The 15,700-nt window shown below is 61.9% G+C and overlaps 2 protein-coding genes across 2 annotated transcripts in view; one reads left to right on the forward strand and one right to left on the reverse strand.

Annotated features, from left to right (window-relative positions):
• The window catches only part of TJP3 (tight junction protein 3), a 12,139-nt gene extending 2,977 nt beyond the window's left edge, over nucleotides 1–9,162 (forward strand). Inside the window, exons 3-22 of the mRNA XM_010003422.1 lie at nucleotides 1,081–1,269; nucleotides 1,351–1,475; nucleotides 1,661–1,763; nucleotides 1,918–2,362; nucleotides 2,641–2,744; nucleotides 3,687–3,849; nucleotides 3,934–4,012; nucleotides 4,251–4,319; nucleotides 4,417–4,569; nucleotides 4,678–4,834; nucleotides 5,219–5,327; nucleotides 5,755–5,974; nucleotides 6,307–6,503; nucleotides 6,720–6,815; nucleotides 7,092–7,162; nucleotides 7,273–7,584; nucleotides 7,709–7,909; nucleotides 8,598–8,660; nucleotides 8,866–8,900; nucleotides 9,063–9,162. Of these exons, the coding sequence (XP_010001724.1) occupies nucleotides 1,081–1,269; nucleotides 1,351–1,475; nucleotides 1,661–1,763; nucleotides 1,918–2,362; nucleotides 2,641–2,744; nucleotides 3,687–3,849; nucleotides 3,934–4,012; nucleotides 4,251–4,319; nucleotides 4,417–4,569; nucleotides 4,678–4,834; nucleotides 5,219–5,327; nucleotides 5,755–5,974; nucleotides 6,307–6,503; nucleotides 6,720–6,815; nucleotides 7,092–7,162; nucleotides 7,273–7,584; nucleotides 7,709–7,909; nucleotides 8,598–8,660; nucleotides 8,866–8,900; nucleotides 9,063–9,162 (2,991 nt within the window). The remainder of the gene's footprint in view (nucleotides 1–1,080; nucleotides 1,270–1,350; nucleotides 1,476–1,660; nucleotides 1,764–1,917; nucleotides 2,363–2,640; nucleotides 2,745–3,686; nucleotides 3,850–3,933; nucleotides 4,013–4,250; nucleotides 4,320–4,416; nucleotides 4,570–4,677; nucleotides 4,835–5,218; nucleotides 5,328–5,754; nucleotides 5,975–6,306; nucleotides 6,504–6,719; nucleotides 6,816–7,091; nucleotides 7,163–7,272; nucleotides 7,585–7,708; nucleotides 7,910–8,597; nucleotides 8,661–8,865; nucleotides 8,901–9,062) is intronic.
• A 1,371-nt stretch (nucleotides 9,163–10,533) lies between these two features.
• APBA3 (amyloid beta (A4) precursor protein-binding, family A, member 3) overlaps nucleotides 10,534–15,700 on the reverse strand; it is a 6,340-nt gene continuing 1,173 nt past the window's right edge. Inside the window, exons 2-11 of the mRNA XM_010003423.1 lie at nucleotides 15,388–15,559; nucleotides 14,890–14,929; nucleotides 14,287–14,432; nucleotides 14,046–14,132; nucleotides 13,307–13,465; nucleotides 12,798–12,977; nucleotides 12,383–12,595; nucleotides 11,677–11,796; nucleotides 10,737–10,877; nucleotides 10,534–10,605 (exon numbers count right to left, since the gene is read on the reverse strand). Of these exons, the coding sequence (XP_010001725.1) occupies nucleotides 10,534–10,605; nucleotides 10,737–10,877; nucleotides 11,677–11,796; nucleotides 12,383–12,595; nucleotides 12,798–12,977; nucleotides 13,307–13,465; nucleotides 14,046–14,132; nucleotides 14,287–14,432; nucleotides 14,890–14,929; nucleotides 15,388–15,559 (1,330 nt within the window). The remainder of the gene's footprint in view (nucleotides 10,606–10,736; nucleotides 10,878–11,676; nucleotides 11,797–12,382; nucleotides 12,596–12,797; nucleotides 12,978–13,306; nucleotides 13,466–14,045; nucleotides 14,133–14,286; nucleotides 14,433–14,889; nucleotides 14,930–15,387; nucleotides 15,560–15,700) is intronic.

A 15,700-nucleotide genomic window follows, 5' to 3' on the forward strand; every position in this document is an offset into this window, starting at 1 on the left:
TGCTGAAGGTGTCCCATGATCAGTTCCCAGAGGGACTGCAGAGGTTTCCAGCTTCCCATGGCACAGACATGGGAATTGAGGATGGCTGAGCTGTGCTGGAGAGCCAGCACAGCCCTGGCATGGTTGTCCCAAAGTCCTTGGGCACCATGGAGCTGTGCAGGTGCCATGGGACAGGGTGTTTGGGCAGCAGGACTGGGTCTGTCCTCTCTGGTCCCTGCACTGGCTGGAGAGGTGGAGACCTAGTGGTGGTGGTTGCACTGTGCTGGGCTTGTTAGCTTTCCTGTCCCCATTGCCCTGGAGAATTGCTTGATGGTCTCAGGTGTTTTTTGGCATATGTGATGGCACAGACAAACCCAGACCCTTAGGAGTCCCTGACCAACCTGGCTCCTTCCTGTCCCACCCCATGGGAAGTCATGGAAGGCTCTGGACCTCTGCCCCCCACCCCTGACAGAGATCCTGCATCTCTCCAGCTTCACACTGATGCTTTTTCTGGGGACCCAAGAGCTGGTGGAAGGGATCCCTGGGCCCACGCCAGGAGTTTCAGCCTGGACAGGACATCACCTTGTCAGGCTTGTGTGTCCTGAGTGGAAAATGTTGAATTTGGGGAAAATCCTGGGAAGACCCAGAGAAACCATTGGTGCTTCCAATGTGGCTGGCAGAGCTGCCAGCTCCACTGTCACCCTGAAGCCCGGAGCACACAGGCAGGAGGGCACTGCAGTGGTGCTTTGGGACCTGCCAGCTCCAGGGAGGAGGAAGGGGAGTGGGACCATGAGGACAGTGTGGGCAGGTGGTCCCAGCCATGGAGATGGGTCCTGGCCTGCTTGTGCTGTTTAAAACCTCCCCTTCTGTGGCTGTGCATCCAAGGGGATGAAGATGGACTTCCCGAGGTGGGGATTTCACGCTGCATGGAGGCAGCTCTGGGTTTTGGAGCCAGCTCCCGTGTGGGGCTGGCCGGGGTGTGACACAGCTGCAAGTCCCAGCGCCGCCGGTGAGTGCCCAGGCACTGCGGGGCCTCTGTCCCCTGCACCCTCGTGGTCCCTGGTGCCACCAGCTCAGCTTTGCTTCTCCTCTTCCTTGCAGCCTCCAGTGGGATTGAGGAAGGAACCAGCAGCTGCAAAGAGGAGCCGGAGCCAGTCTGTGCCCCCAGACAGGAGGCAGGGGCTGCTGAGCCCGCGGGCCCCTGCGGTCACTGCCCCTCGCTTGCGTTGGCGGGTGGTCACCATGGAGGAGATGGTGATCTGGGAGCAGCACACGGTGACACTGAGCAAGGCGAGTACAGCCTGGGGTGGCTGCAGCAGGGCACAGGGTCTGTCACACTGGCTCTGCCTGACCCCTGCCTGTCCCTGCTAGGACCCTCAACGGGGCTTTGGCTTCGCTGTCTCTGGGGGCCGGGACCGTCCCAACAGGACGACCGGGGACACAGCGGTGGTTGTGTCGGATGTGGTGTCTGGAGGACCTGCTGTGGGCCGGCTCCAGTGAGTGCTGGGACGTGGGGATGGGAAGGACAGCAAATCTCCCCTGCTGGGACAGGGCCAGCACCTCTGACACTCTGCCTGGCTGGGGTGGAGTCCCTGGGGCAATGAGTGCCCTCAACACCCTGCCAGTTCCCCTGGCTGGGGCTGTGCCTGGGCCAGAACCACAGCTGCCTTTTCCTTCCCAGGAGGAAGGATCACATCGTGATGGTGAATGGCCTTTCCATGGAGAATGTCTCATCTGCCTTCGCGATCCAGACACTTAAAACCTGTGGCAAGATTGCCAACATCGTGAGTGTCCCCAGCAGCGGGACGGGGCTGACGTGCCTGTCCCCATCCCAGGGCTCCTCTCCCACACATTCAAGGCTTGGAAATTGCTGTAGAAACATCTCCTGCCATAGACAGCTGTACCCACCATCGTCTCCTTCTCACTTTCCACCTGCAGACACTGAAAAGACCAAAGAAAGTCTACCTCCCCATGAGCAAGAGCAGCCCCGGGACCCCCACCGTGCCCCGGCGCTGTGACTCGGACGAGGATCAGGGACCAGAGGGTGCGGATCCAGCCTCGCGCTCCCGAGACGACCTGCACCACAACCAGGGCTACGACGGGGACTCGTCCAGCGAGAGGAGTTCTGGTCACCACCGAGGTGACCGGCGCCACCACAAGCCGGTGTCCCGGAGCCGGAGGCGAAGCCAGGACAGCAGCCACTGGAGGCAGAGCCCGGGCTCGGATCGGAGGGGCTACGGTCGGGGCCGCTCTGCCAATGGCCTTGGCCACCAATGGGACACCAACGGGCTGGCCCTGGTGTCGGGCTTCAAGCGGTTGCCGTGCCGGGATGTGCCGATGAAACCCATCACATCGGTCTTGGTGAAGCAGAAGCAGGATGAAGGTGAGGTCCTCCCACTCCCTCTGTCCCCGGGTCATGTCACCTGTGGCTGTGTCCCCCTGGGGAGGTGACGGCAGGGCTGGTGCCAGGGTCTGGCATGTGGAGGGCACAGCTTGCTCTGCTGGCTGCCCCGAGCCTGCCTGGCCTCAGCCCAGGGTTGCAGAGCTCAGCTTTGGGGCTTGCTCATGGGGCAGCCTTGTGGGCATGGTGGCGAGGTGGGACCTCGAGGAGGTCCTGCATCTGCCTGGCTGCAGCACTGTCCTGGGCTCTCTCTGGTGCAGAGTATGGCCTGAAGCTGGGAAGTCAGCTCTTCATCAAACACATAGTGGAGAGTGGGCTGGCGGCCAAGGGCGGCTCCTTGCAGGAGGGAGACCTCATCCTGAAGGTAGGGGCCCGGGAGTTGCACAGCACTTACTGGGGATCCCATCTCCCTCAGCTTGGGGTGGCTCATCCCCAGCTAGTGTCACCACAAGGGACAAGCCAAGAGCACACTTCTCAGGGCTGGCTGCAAGGGAGGGCAGCTTGGCTGGAGGCAGCTCAGTCCACTGCCCACACCCTGCCCCAGCTCCCCAGCCATCACCAGGGACCCTGCATGGGCTTTTGGGGACCAGCTCAGCTGTGATGCTGAGGAGTCCTGTGGTAATCAACCAGGGATGGTGGCTTGTCCCACTGCCACAGTGGGACTGTACCTGCCCCACTGTCCCCACTGCTCGTCATCCCCTGTGGTGTGTGTGTGTCCCCGCCGGAGCAGCAGGCCCAAAGAGCTCTGTTGTTCAGGTCATGTCAGGGCAAAAGGTGCTGCAGGTGTTTGGGGAGGAGGAAACAGAGGAAGGGAGACGCTTCATTTGCACACATCAGCCAGGCAGACTGCGTGGCTGCTGGGAACTGGGGCCAAAGCAAATCTAGGGCAGATGAAAGGCATTTCATCCTAGCAACCTGGTGGGAAAAGCTGCTGCACAACCCCACAGTCCACTTGGGGCCTGACTTCCCACTGCGTGGTAGGACAGTGCTGGGCCAAGGTCAAAGTAAAACTGAGCTTCAGACAGTGTCTGAGTGGGTCCCCGCAGCTCCTGCCTCCCTGCAGTTAAAGGTGGGAGTTAATTAGCCACGGTCATTTGTTTCCTCTGTGCAGGATGAGGCCCCACGGGGAGGCAGTGAGGAGCCAGGGCACGCCCAGGATAGACAAAGCTGTGGGAGCTGGGGCAGGGCTGGAGGGGCTGGAAAGGGACTGGGGAGAGCAGTTGGAGCATCCCGTTCCAGCGGGGCTCTGCTGGGGGCAGCTTTCCCAGGAGGCACTGCCCTGAGGCCTCCTGCTCTGCCCCTCCAGATCAACGGGGTGCCCAGCGAGGACATGTCCCTGGCTGACACCCAGCAGCTCATCGAGCGGATGGAGGGAACCCTGACCCTGCTCATCCTCCGGGACCACCGGCAGTTCCTGGTCAACATCGCGGACATGGAAGACAGCCAGAGTGACAGCTCCAGGATGGATGGTGAGGGGACAGGGTGCCAGGGCTGGGGGCTGAACACCCAGCACAGGGACTGGGCGGGCACTAATGCATCTTCTGTTGCTGCAGATATCTCTGACATCGACTCTGAACTGTCCCATCCACCATCCCCTGAGACCTCCCTGCGACCTCCAGCTGCTGCTGGGATGTAAGCCTCCTCTGTCTCCAGGAGCCCCTTTCCTCCATCAGACCCCCCATGTTCTCTGCCTGTTTGGAGGGGCTGGTTCTCCTCCATCCTGCAGCCAGTTCACTCTGGATGTGGGACTGCCATTTAGTCCCCAGCTTGCTCTGCTGTCCCCAATTCCCACTGGGCACTGCCTGCCCGTGCCTGTCTGGTGCTGGTCTCTGTGACCTGCCTAAATAATCCTGACCCAACTGTTTTCCAGGGAGAAGAGACGATCGAACAGGGACCCTGTGCTTGACACAACGAAGGATGATGCTCGAGGCCCTGGTGAGTGAGCTCAGATCGGGCTGGGGGAGCTAAGGGCACTGAGTGGTCTCCAGGCTCCTGCGTGTCCCTGCTGTCCAAACCCCCCAGCAGAGCCATGCCAGGTGTCCCCAGCCTCCGCTGCCCCAGCAGTGGTGCAGCCACCGCTGCCCTGGGGACCAGCCCTCCTTCCCTGCAGACCTGCTGCCCACCATGGAGCAGGACGGTCACCGCAGCCCCCAGGCCAGCCCTGCTGCCCAGGCTGCCCACAAGGACGGGTACGTCTGTGAGAGGTGGTGGGGAAGCGCTGGGGGAGGTGGGGATCTGCTCTGGCTCAGGGTGGGGGTGACAGGGTGGGTCCCCAGCACGTTGCTCCCCCGTGGCAGGTACAGTGCGGCCGCCAGGACCGTGCGCTTTGTGAAGGCCCAGAGCGTGGGGCTGCGTCTGGCTGGCGGGAACGACGTGGGCATCTTCGTGTCCAGTGTGCAGGAGGGGAGCCCGGCTGACAGCCAGGATGTCCGGGAAGGGGACCAGATCCTGCAGGTACTTGGGGCTGGGAATGGCTCCCAGTGCTGCCGCTCCTAGACTGGGCCCATCCCTCTGATACCCCCCAGGGTTTGGAGTTCACCTGCTGGGCAGTGTTTTGGGTCAGTGCACATGGTCTGTACCTATTGGGCTGGCTCTGCAGGCAGTGCCCAAGGGGACAGGCCTGTCTCTGGCACCATGCTAACCCAGGGGGTCCAGGCACCACCTCAGCCAGCCTGGAGGCCCTCCTCAGGATTACGAGGGGTTGTGGCAGGCAGTTGGGTGACAGGGACCAGTTTCCTCTCCCACTCTGCCACGGGCACAGCAGTCCCCAGGACCCCTGCTGGTACCCATGCCTCCGTCCCACCGGCAGGGCTGTGTCCAAGTGCTTTTCCATGGCAGGTGAATGACACCAGGCTCCAGAACCTGACCCGTGAGGAAGCTGTGGAGTATCTCATGAATCTGCCACCAGGCGAGGACATCACACTGTGGACCCAGAGCAAACAGGACAGTGAGTTATGACCAGACTCATCCTGGGCTTGTGTACCTCCATCCTCTGTCTCTCCTGAGCAAGCATCAGAGCTGCTGGATCTGCATGGCCCTTTCTGCCCCCACAGGGTGATCCTTATTCCCTGCACCCCCCCTCCTCTTCCTCCTCCAGAGGGGTGATGGGAGGGGACTTTCTGGGCTTTCTGGCACTGTGGCTCAGCCTGGAGAGGCCATTGTGTGCTTGTGTGCTGGGGTGTCAGGTCCTGCTGTTCCCAGCAGTCTTGAGAGAGCCATGGGAGGAAAAGGTGTCCCCAGTGGCCTCCATAGATTCAAGGGCTACTGTGGAGGCTCCTGGCCAGCCCAGCTCCTTCCCAAATCCCTCTAGTACCTTCCTCTCCAGCATCTTCCTCCTCAGCCCCCCTGATGATCCCTCTGACCCTGGCCTCCAGTTTACAGGAAGATGATCTCATCCAACGTGGGAGACTCATTCTACATCCGGACGCACTTTGACTTTGAGAAGGACACACCATCAGGGCTCAGCTTCACCCGTGGGGATGTCTTCCACGTGCTGGACACCATGTACAGGGGCAGGCTGGGGAACTGGCTGGCCGTGCGTATGGGCAGGGACCTGAAGGAGCAGGACAGGGGCATCATCCCCAACCGGAGAAGGTAGGGATGGAGCCAGGAATGGCCCCAAGATGAGCAGAGCCAGGGGATGGCTCCCCACTGAGATGGGGACATGGATGGTGGGCTCAGTGAGAGGCAGGGCAAGGGCTGGAGTAGTGTTGGGAAGCTTGAGCTGGTGAAAGCCCTTCTCAGGCGTGGTGGGGCAGTTGATGCTCTGGTTGTCCAAGGTCCTGGAGGGAAAAAGCTACCACAGCCTCATCTAGCTATGCCACTGAGCAGGGACACTGGCTTCTCCTGCCCCACTCCTTAGAGTTCAGAGAGACAAAGTGGGTTTAAATTCAGAAGCTCCAGGTCCTGAGCCCTTTCCTCCCCAGGGCTGAGCAGATTGCCAGTCTGGAGTCAGAGCTGAAAGCCACATCTGGTGCCAACCCCTCTGGGGCACGAGCCGAGTTCTGGAAGCTGCGGGGCCTGCGGGGAGCCAAGAAGATGCTGCGGAAGAGCCGGGAGGACCTGTCTGCCCTCACAAAGCAGGGCCGCTACCCGCCCTACGAGAGGGTGGTCCTGAAGGAAGGTGGGCACTAGGACTGTGTCCCCATCACCCAGACCCACCCAGGGGACATCAGCCCCAGGGCTGCCCTGCTGCAGGTGCTGCTGGGCTCTGTTCTCCTGGGAGGAGCGGGCGAGTCCCAGACCCACGGGTACCTTGAGATGTGGGGCTGGGTGCCTGGGTGCTGTGAGCTCTGCCCCCAGCCCAGCCTCTCCCAGCTGCTCCATCCTCTCCCCACAGCCAGCTTCAAGCGGCCAGTGGTGATCCTGGGCCCCATTGCAGACATTGCCATGCAGAAGCTGAGCACAGAGCAGCCTGAGCTCTTTGAGATTGCCCGTAAGTGCCCCCCCTGCCAGGGGAAAACTGCATCCAGCAGCCAGACTCTCAGTGTCCAGGACCTGTGGGAGCCCTTTACCTGTGGTTCTGTCCCAGCCCTGCCTCATTGCCTCCTCCCTGAGACATCCCAACACCCGCCTGGACTCATTCACCCTCTCCCCACGCACCATGATACCAGCCAGGCCATACCCAGTCACAGTCCCAGGGCCAAGCCTGGGGCTGCTGGAGATGTCACATCTCCCCCAAGCCCTCACCCCATGTCCCCATGCCCTGCAGCAAGTGTGCCCCGGGACGGAGCATCGTCCAAGGTCATCAAGTTGGACTCGGTGCGGCAAATCGCAGAGAGGGTGAGAGAACTTTCCCTTGACCTTGGAGCCAGGTGGGCCAGGGTCTGTGGGGAGAGCCCACCGCCTCCGTCCCTGTCCCCAGCGGGGCTGATGGCTGTGCCCTGCCCCAGGGCAAGCACGCCTTGCTGGACATCACGCCCTCGGCTGTGGAGCGCCTCAACTACGTGCAGTACTACCCGGTGGTGGTGTTCTGTGAGCCCGAGAGCCGGCAGGGCATCAAGGCCATGCGCCAGTGGCTGGCACCCGGCTCCAGGAAGAGCTCCCGGCGCCTCTATGCCCAGGCCAGCAAGATGAAGAAGTATTGCAGCCACCTCTTCACTGCCACCATCAGCCTCAGCGGCAGCGGCAACGCCTGGTACGAGGCCATCAAGGACATCATCAGGACACAGCAGAGCCAGCCCGTCTGGACGGCAGCAGAGCAGGTACAGGGCAGGGGTCCCTGCAGCACAGCTCAGCCTGCTAGGGCTGAAGCCAGGCAGGTGACAGGACCAAGCACCTGTCTCCCCACACCTGGGGTCCAAGGTCTCTGTCACCCCCACCCTGCAGGCAGATGGGGCACTGGAGGACAGCCTGGACCTGCTCAACCCGCCGAGCACGACAGCCTCAGGCTACCTGACCTGTGATAGTCACGCCAACAGTGACTATGATGACACGGATGGTGAGGTGGAGGACGCCTACGACCAGCCTGGGCTGGCCCGCTCCTCTGAGCCAGTGCAGATGTCCCCAGGCCATGGTCTGAGTGAGCAGGTGGGTCCCCCCATACTGGTATGAGGCAGGGGAGGGGTGGCACAGTGCCCAGCTATGGGGGCTAATTCCTGTCCCCTGTGGCACAGCCATGCCCAGCTCTGGTTCCCCAGGGAAGAACACAGCCCAGCCGCAGGCTGGAGCACAAATCCTGACTCTTTCCGGACCCCCCCATCTCTCTGGTCTTCTGCAGGTGACAGAGCAGCAGCAGCAGCAGCGAGGGCAGCGCTATGATGACATCAGGTACCCTGTGCTCCAGGGCCAGCCAGGGAGGGACAGCAGCTGGCCCTGGGAAGGGCCTTCAGAGCCTGGCCTGACCCTGCCCAGCAAGAGACTGTCTCTGCCACCTGTCCCCAGTGTCCCAACTGGGTGGCAGAGGCATCACTGCTGCTTCTCAACCCACAGGGAATATGAGCACGATGCTGTGAGGAAGAGGTTCGTACGGGCCAGGGATGATTCTGACCAGGACGACGGCTACGAGTGGGGCCCAGCGACAGATGTGTAGCAGCACAGCTGGCTCCTCCCAGAGCTCTGGGCAGCCAGGGCCTGGGGCCAGCCCTGCCACAGCCCACACTACTGGGTCCACATGGCAGTCCAGGCAGTGCCACCCAGCACCCCCGGGCCAGGCTGGGCTGGCCCTAATCCTGCTCATGATGACACGGATGGTGAGGTGGAGGACGCCTACGACCAGCCTGGGCTGGCCCGCTCCTCTGAGCCAGTGCAGATGTCCCCAGGCCATGGTCTGAGTGAGCAGGTGGGTCCCCCCATACTGGTATGAGGCAGGGGAGGGGTGGCACAGTGCCCAGCTATGGGGGCTAATTCCTGTCCCCTGTGGCACAGCCATGCCCAGCTCTGGTTCCCCAGGGAAGAACACAGCCCAGCCGCAGGCTGGAGCACAAATCCTGACTCTTTCCGGACCCCCCCATCTCTCTGGTCTTCTGCAGGTGACAGAGCAGCAGCAGCAGCAGCGAGGGCAGCGCTATGATGACATCAGGTACCCTGTGCTCCAGGGCCAGCCAGGGAGGGACAGCAGCTGGCCCTGGGAAGGGCCTTCAGAGCCTGGCCTGACCCTGCCCAGCAAGAGACTGTCTCTGCCACCTGTCCCCAGTGTCCCAACTGGGTGGCAGAGGCATCACTGCTGCTTCTCAACCCACAGGGAATATGAGCACGATGCTGTGAGGAAGAGGTTCGTACGGGCCAGGGATGATTCTGACCAGGACGACGGCTACGAGTGGGGCCCAGCGACAGATGTGTAGCAGCACAGCTGGCTCCTCCCAGAGCTCTGGGCAGCCAGGGCCTGGGGCCAGCCCTGCCACAGCCCACACTACTGGGTCCACATGGCAGTCCAGGCAGTGCCACCCAGCACCCCCGGGCCAGGCTGGGCTGGCCCTAATCCTGCTCTACTCCTCACCACCCAGCACCCCCAAGTGCCTCCTCCTGCTTTGCAGCCACAGCTGCTGGAATAAAAGGGATGTTTTGATCAGGAAGGGCAGTTTCCATGCACGCTGGGTGGCAGGTGAACCCAACACAGCAGGGTGGCCTCGATGGGATCCTGGTCCCTCTGTGGCCAGATGCCTTGACAGGCATTGGTGTGGGAATCAGGCTGGGGTTGTGCCAATGTCTGGCAGTGCCCTGGGCTCGGGGTGCAGGCCCCAGAGCTGAGCCTGCCCTGCTGCCAGGGCTCCTGAAATGCAGCCCCTCGTGTTCCCCAAAACTTTTATTTTTACATCAAGCACACAGGCAAAGTCAGGTCAGCACTGCCTTGGCTGTGGGGGCTCAGAGACCCCCCCAGTGAAAAGACAAGAGCACCAGGGGCTGGTCCCTGGGGCTCATGACCCCAGGCTCCCCAGAATGTGGGACTGGGCCGTACCATGTTCCCTTTTGCTGCACTGAGGGATGTCCCTAAAGGCTGTGACCCAGTGCCTTGGCAGGCTGGGGACAAGCTGTGCTTGTAGAGTGGGTAGAGGCAGCACCAGGGAAAAGCAGAGGTAGTTTCCCAGCTCGGTGCAACAGGTGTAACAGGGAGTTTGTTTGCACCCCCGACAGGCCCCGGGCCCCTAGGGAGGAGTACTGGGTGCTAAGAGTGCTGCTGCCCTTAAGGCTGAGTCTAGGGGCTGCTGGCTCTCCCTTGGGGCGTGCCAGCCTGTACCCACACATGGGTGTGTGGGTTCAGTGCGGTTCTGGGGGGATGTACAAGGGTGAGCCCCAGAGCTGGGCTGCTAGCACCATCCCCACAGGGGGAAAGGCACCACTGGTGAGTGTAAAAGCACTGTCTGTGGTTACTGGATGGGTCCCCTCTCCACCTGCCAGCAGCAGGCCAAGGTGAGGGACCCTGTGAAGCAGTGGGACAGGCACTGTGAGGCAGGGAGGGGGGAATGGAGGGGGAGGAAGTGCCTAAACACTGGCACCACAAGCCCTGACACTGTTCAAGCTGAGTATCAGGCTCCCAGAGTCTCCCACTGTGTCCTGAGTAAAACTGAAGAGGTGCAGCATCAGGCCCTGCCAGGGGCCAGAGGAATCCACGGAGGGTGTTGGGGCAGGAGGTAGAGCCTGTCCTGTCCTCAGGCTCTGGGCTCACTCCTACCTGGCCCCAGGCACGTGCAGCCAGGGCCGGGCACGGCCGGTGGTCAGAGGAAGAGGGGCTGCTCCTGCCCGGTCAGCAGGCGGAAGGTGGAGGCCGGCATGGTCTTGATGTGGACCTGGGCAGAGACACTGGGATCAGCTGGGAGATGCTGAAGCCTGGAGGGCACTGGGGAACAGCTCAGCCCAGCCTGGCTCCATGGGAAGCTGCAACAGCACGGGCACCCGGTGTCACCCAGCCCAGGCTCACCTCGCTGACTGCCTGGGTGAGGATCTGGATGATCTTCTCGTGGGGTGTGGCCACCACGCTCTGCCCGTTGATCTCGATGATGCGGTGCCCCACGCGGATCCCGCCCCTCTCTGCGATGCCCCCACGCATCAGGCTGCAGATCTGGGGAGCAGAGAGGGTCCCTGAGATCAGAGCTGTGCCCACAGCCCCGGGCCATGTGTGGCCAACGCCCCAAACCCCCTCCTCTCTGCAGGCTCCGGAAAGAGCTCTGGATGTGGGTGCTGTCTCCTCCAGCCCACAGGTGTGCAGCGAGGGCAGGGATGGCCCTTTGCATTGCTGCCATCAGAGCCACCGTGCTGAGCTGTGGGGCAAGGGCAGCCCTCAGGGTTTTGTTCCCCCTGCTGAGCTCCCTCCTGTCCTCCCATCAATCCCTTGTGCTTCCATCAAGCCTGGGCTGCAGAACTGAAGCTTCTCCCTGGGGCAGCAGCTCCTGTGTGCCTGTGGGGTAACTGACTCTCCAACACTACCAGGAGCATCTGTCAGTGCATGATGCAGCTGTGCCATCCCCTCCACTGCCCACCCCATCAACTCCTGCTTGGCCTGGAAAACCTCCTCTCTGGCTTTCCAATGCAGCCACTGGAGCCCAGTGCAGGGAGTGGCTGTGGCACCAGGGACAGCAACAAATGTCACTAAGGTCACAGAAAGAAAGCCAGGAAGAGACTGCAGCCTGAAAGCAAGAAACTGAGGAGCACCAGGGACATGGATCCAACCACCAGAGCTTCAGGAGAGCTACAAAGAGCTGTGGCACAGCAGAGCCCTGTGAAACCTTGGCCCTGGTGGGCCCAGGGAGCCCTGGAGCTGTGCAGATACAGCCTGAACTATGTGTGCCTCTGCCAGAGGGGCAGCTGAAGCCCTGGGCTGACCCCAGCCTGCCCCTGCTCCTGTCCCCACAGACACTCACCACGCCATTCTCAACACAGAAGCCCAGCTGGTACTTGGAATCGGGGCGCCGGATGACAGCTGTGGTGACAGGGGGACAGTGCACAATGTTCAGAGTCACCTCTGTCTGGTGTTTCAGCTCCTGGAAGATGGGACAGGGCTTTGTCAGACTTTGGAGAGCTATTAGGTGTGGCTGAGAGGGGCGACACAGCCGTATTGCTCATGGGAGGGCTGAGGATTAGCAACCTCCTTTCAATGGGGAAACTGAGGCACACACAGGGATACTGCCATGTTCAAATTCAGGGAGAAGTCCAGGATGTCCCACTCCACCCCTGAGGCCACACTGTCCTTACTTTCAGCTCCTCCCTGGCCAGGAGGTAGAAGATGCAACAGGTTCCCTCCCGGACAGGTGCCTACCCAGGCCCTGTTATAGCTAGTCCCCAGCTTTGTCCCTACTTTGTCACATCCCCTCCTCTCATGCCGTCAGAGCAGGAACTGCCACACCCCACAGGATAGGTACAGCCTCCCATGCTCCTGCCCCCTCTGCCCCCACAGCCTTCTCTGATCACCCATCCACCCCAAGCCAGCAGCACTGGGGGGCACCCCGGGCTGACAGACACCCCCTGACACCCTCGGGCCAGGCCCTGTCTCTGCCAGCGCTTGCCCTGCTGCCTGGCAGAGGCTGTGGTGGCAGAGGCAGGGGCTGTGGTGGCAGAGCCCGGGCTCACCCGGATGATGCTCTGGCAGGTGTGCAGGGGCAGCCCCACCAGGCTGGTCCCGTTGACAGACATGAGCCGGTCCCCGATGCTCAGCTCGCCCGACCTCTCGGCAGGACCCCCGTGCATCAGGTTGGCGATGACCACCGTGGGCAGGATGGAGCCCCAGCCTGACTCCACGATGGCAATGCCCAGGATCTCTCCCTTCTGCTTCCGGATGCAGACCTGGGGAGGGGCACAGATGGGTTACAGTCACTAGGGTCAAAGACTATGTGTCCAGGCACAGGGGTCCTGGGCTCACAGCCAGCTGGGACAGGGCCCAGTTTTATAGGGAGCAGCTCAGCTGCTCAGTGAGCCATGGAAGGGACAACACAGAGGTGCCAGTGGGTACCCACAGTGTCCCCACCCCTCCAAATCAGCCCCTTACATCCTTGCAGTTCTCCTGCCTGGAGAAGTGGGTCAGCTCTGCATTGTACTGCTCCTGGTCCTCCAGGGCACGGCTGTACTGGCGAGGGCTCAGCTCGCTGGGGTCGATGCTGTTGGCCTGCAGGAAGCGCTGGTAGGCCACGCCAAACGCCTGCCCGATGGCCTGGGCAATGATCTGGGCCTGGGACAGAGAGGGGCTGTTTGTGCCATGAACAGAGCCAACGGTCCCATGGCCAAATGGGAGCCAGCAGCTGCCAAGCACTCTGTGACACCCAGCACAGGCACTGTGCCCTGGGAGCTCCTGGCTGCTTCCCTGCCCCAATGGGCCCCTCGATGGCAAATCCTCCCTGCTTTTCCCGCTGTGACCCCTCCATATCACAGAGGTGCCCAGGCTGGGCTCCTTCCCCTCCACGTGCTTGTCAGGAGCCCCCAGCACGGAGGGTCAGAGCAGGAGGGGGCCCAGGACCCCAGGCCACCCTGCCCTCTCGAGGGACCCGTGTGTGGCCTCACATCCCCCGAGTGGAAGACGTGGCAGATCATCCTGTAGAGCCGCTTCTCCTCTGCCCCCTCCGCCCGCCGGGGCAGCTTCCGCCGCGCCATGAGCACCACGAGGGAGCCGATGTCCGCGATGTAGGAGATGGTCTGGAGGGAGTGATCCATCATGGCCTCCTGGCAAGGGGGACACAAGCAGGGATGTTCAGCACTCCCTCCCCATCCTGACAGACCCCATGGGCAGTCCCCCAGCCAGCCAGGCACCGGCACAGGCACCGGAAGGGCTTGGGATCAAGCGCGCTGGGTGCAGCTCAAACCAGGTCCATGCTGGGCAGAAATCATGTCTGTGCTTAAAGGTACAAACAGCTCCTTTGATCCAGGACTCATCTGTGTCTCTGGGTGCTGACAGTGGACAAGACAAGCTCCTCCCTCTTACTACAAAAGCAGAAACTAATCCTGAGGCAAAGAGCTACGGACATTTCAAGCCTATGTTGCCTGGAGCTTGGTTTGGGAGCTCAGCAGCTCCTGCCAGGCACAGTTTGCATGCCAAGTGGAAGCCCTGCATGGAGCTGAGGTACACAACTCATCTGTGTGGGATGGCTGCAGAGTGACATGTCTCCTCCCAGACACATCCTCACCCGTGGGCCATCCTGGGGCACAACCTGGCTGATGTGTGTGCAAAGCAGAGATCCTGAGGGCAAACAGGATGGTTCCAGCAGCCCCAAAGCCATGCAGGGTGCTCCTGTTCCCCGCTCACCTGTGTGTCAGCTGTGAGCACCTTTATCCTCTGTGTGGAGACAAACAGATCCACCTCCGTCATGGGCTGGGACTCCCCCTCTGGTGCCTGCAGAACAACGAGCCCAGGAAACATCAGTGCTGCTGCCAGCACTCCTCTGGGTCCCTGCCCCACAGCCAGGAGGTGCCCCTGGCCAGGTCCAGAGCTCCATGCCCAGGAAGGACCAGGCTGGGAGCACTCATGCCCCCCTACCCTCCTGCACCTTGATCCTGTCCACTGCCTCCTGGGCCTGAGCCATGCGGACGCTGGTTGGGGGGTTCCTCTCTGACACCAGCTGCGTGGAGCCCAGGTACTTTGCCCCAAAAATCACACCATCCAGAAGATCCTCTGGGTCACAAGGGCCTGGAACTGAGGTATCGGGAGGGACTAAGCAGGGGCTGGCCCCCCAACTCTGAAAACTGGGAGTACCACCTTCTCCTGCCCTTTACCTGCATTCCTACACCTGGCAAAGCAGTTCAGTGCTTGGGAGCTGAGCTCCTGGCGTCACCAGGGGACTAACTCTGACCCCAGGGCTGCTTTGCTTTCCCCTTCCCTCGGGCACACCCTGGCATTTCTTTTTCCTTTCCCAAGCCCAAGCATCCCCCCTCCCCATCCCCTGAAGCACACCCATTCACTCAGCAAAGCGGAGCTGAGATCAAATGATCCACCTGGAGTCTGCAGCCACGTTCCCACCTTGCATGGATGCAGAGCTGGGTGTTCCCTCCCCGGCTGGGACCCCTGGCCACCCTGCACTGGGGGTCAGAGCAGGAGGCGGTGAAGCAGGACTCCTGGATCCTTTTGCTGCTCAAGTATAGATGCAACTCACCTTCTCTGAAGGCCGGGCAGGAGGATGAGGGCTCCCTGTTCTGCAAAGAAACCAGAGAGCAGGTGAGGCTCTGGTTGGGATCCTGGGGATTCAGCCTGCCAACCCTGTGGAGCACCAGGATGGGGTAGGGAACAGCATCCTGGGACTGGGGGGTCACAGTGTCCTGGAGTCAGGGGAGTGGGGTAGAGGGGCACAGGGTCTTGGGGCTGGGGAGACACACAGAGTGCTGGGGTGGGGGGGCTTTTTGGATCCACCAGTCACTTCTCCTGGGCATGCACAGATCAGCCAGCCATGCAAGAATCGCCCAACTGAGGGCAGCAGTAGCCTAAGCCAGTACAGAGGGTTTTGTCTGGCCACCCCAGCAGCATGAGGCCCCGTAAGACCTGAGAAGACACCCCTGGCTCCCTCTGCCCCCACCCAAAAGCCCAGGAGGGAGCAGAGCCAAGGGGCACGTCCTGGCTCACTGCCAGGCATGCAGCCCGTGCACGATGCACTCACGGTCACGCTGCCCTGGGGTGGCTGCTCTGCCTCCGAGCCCAGAGCAGGAGGCAGGGCCACCCAGGCTGGCTCTGGGGAACCATCCCGATTGCCTTCACAGGCAGAGTCAACCTTGCAGAGCCCCTCTCCATAATACCAGCCGCTGGCAGGGCGCGTCCTCAGAGCGCAGCATCTGCAGGCTGGTCCCGGCCAGGACGTCTGAGCGGGCCAGGGGTGTCTCTGCGCTGGGCTCGGGCAGCCCCCCCTCGTAGCACAGCAGGCTCAGCAGGTCCTCCCGGTCGGCCTCGGCGAAGAGCAGCCCGTGGCCGGGCCG

Source organism: Chaetura pelagica, unplaced genomic scaffold (assembly GCF_000747805.2).
Source record: "Chaetura pelagica isolate M959 unplaced genomic scaffold, ChaPel_1.0 scaffold498, whole genome shotgun sequence".
NCBI classification, from domain to species: domain Eukaryota; kingdom Metazoa; phylum Chordata; class Aves; order Apodiformes; family Apodidae; genus Chaetura; species Chaetura pelagica.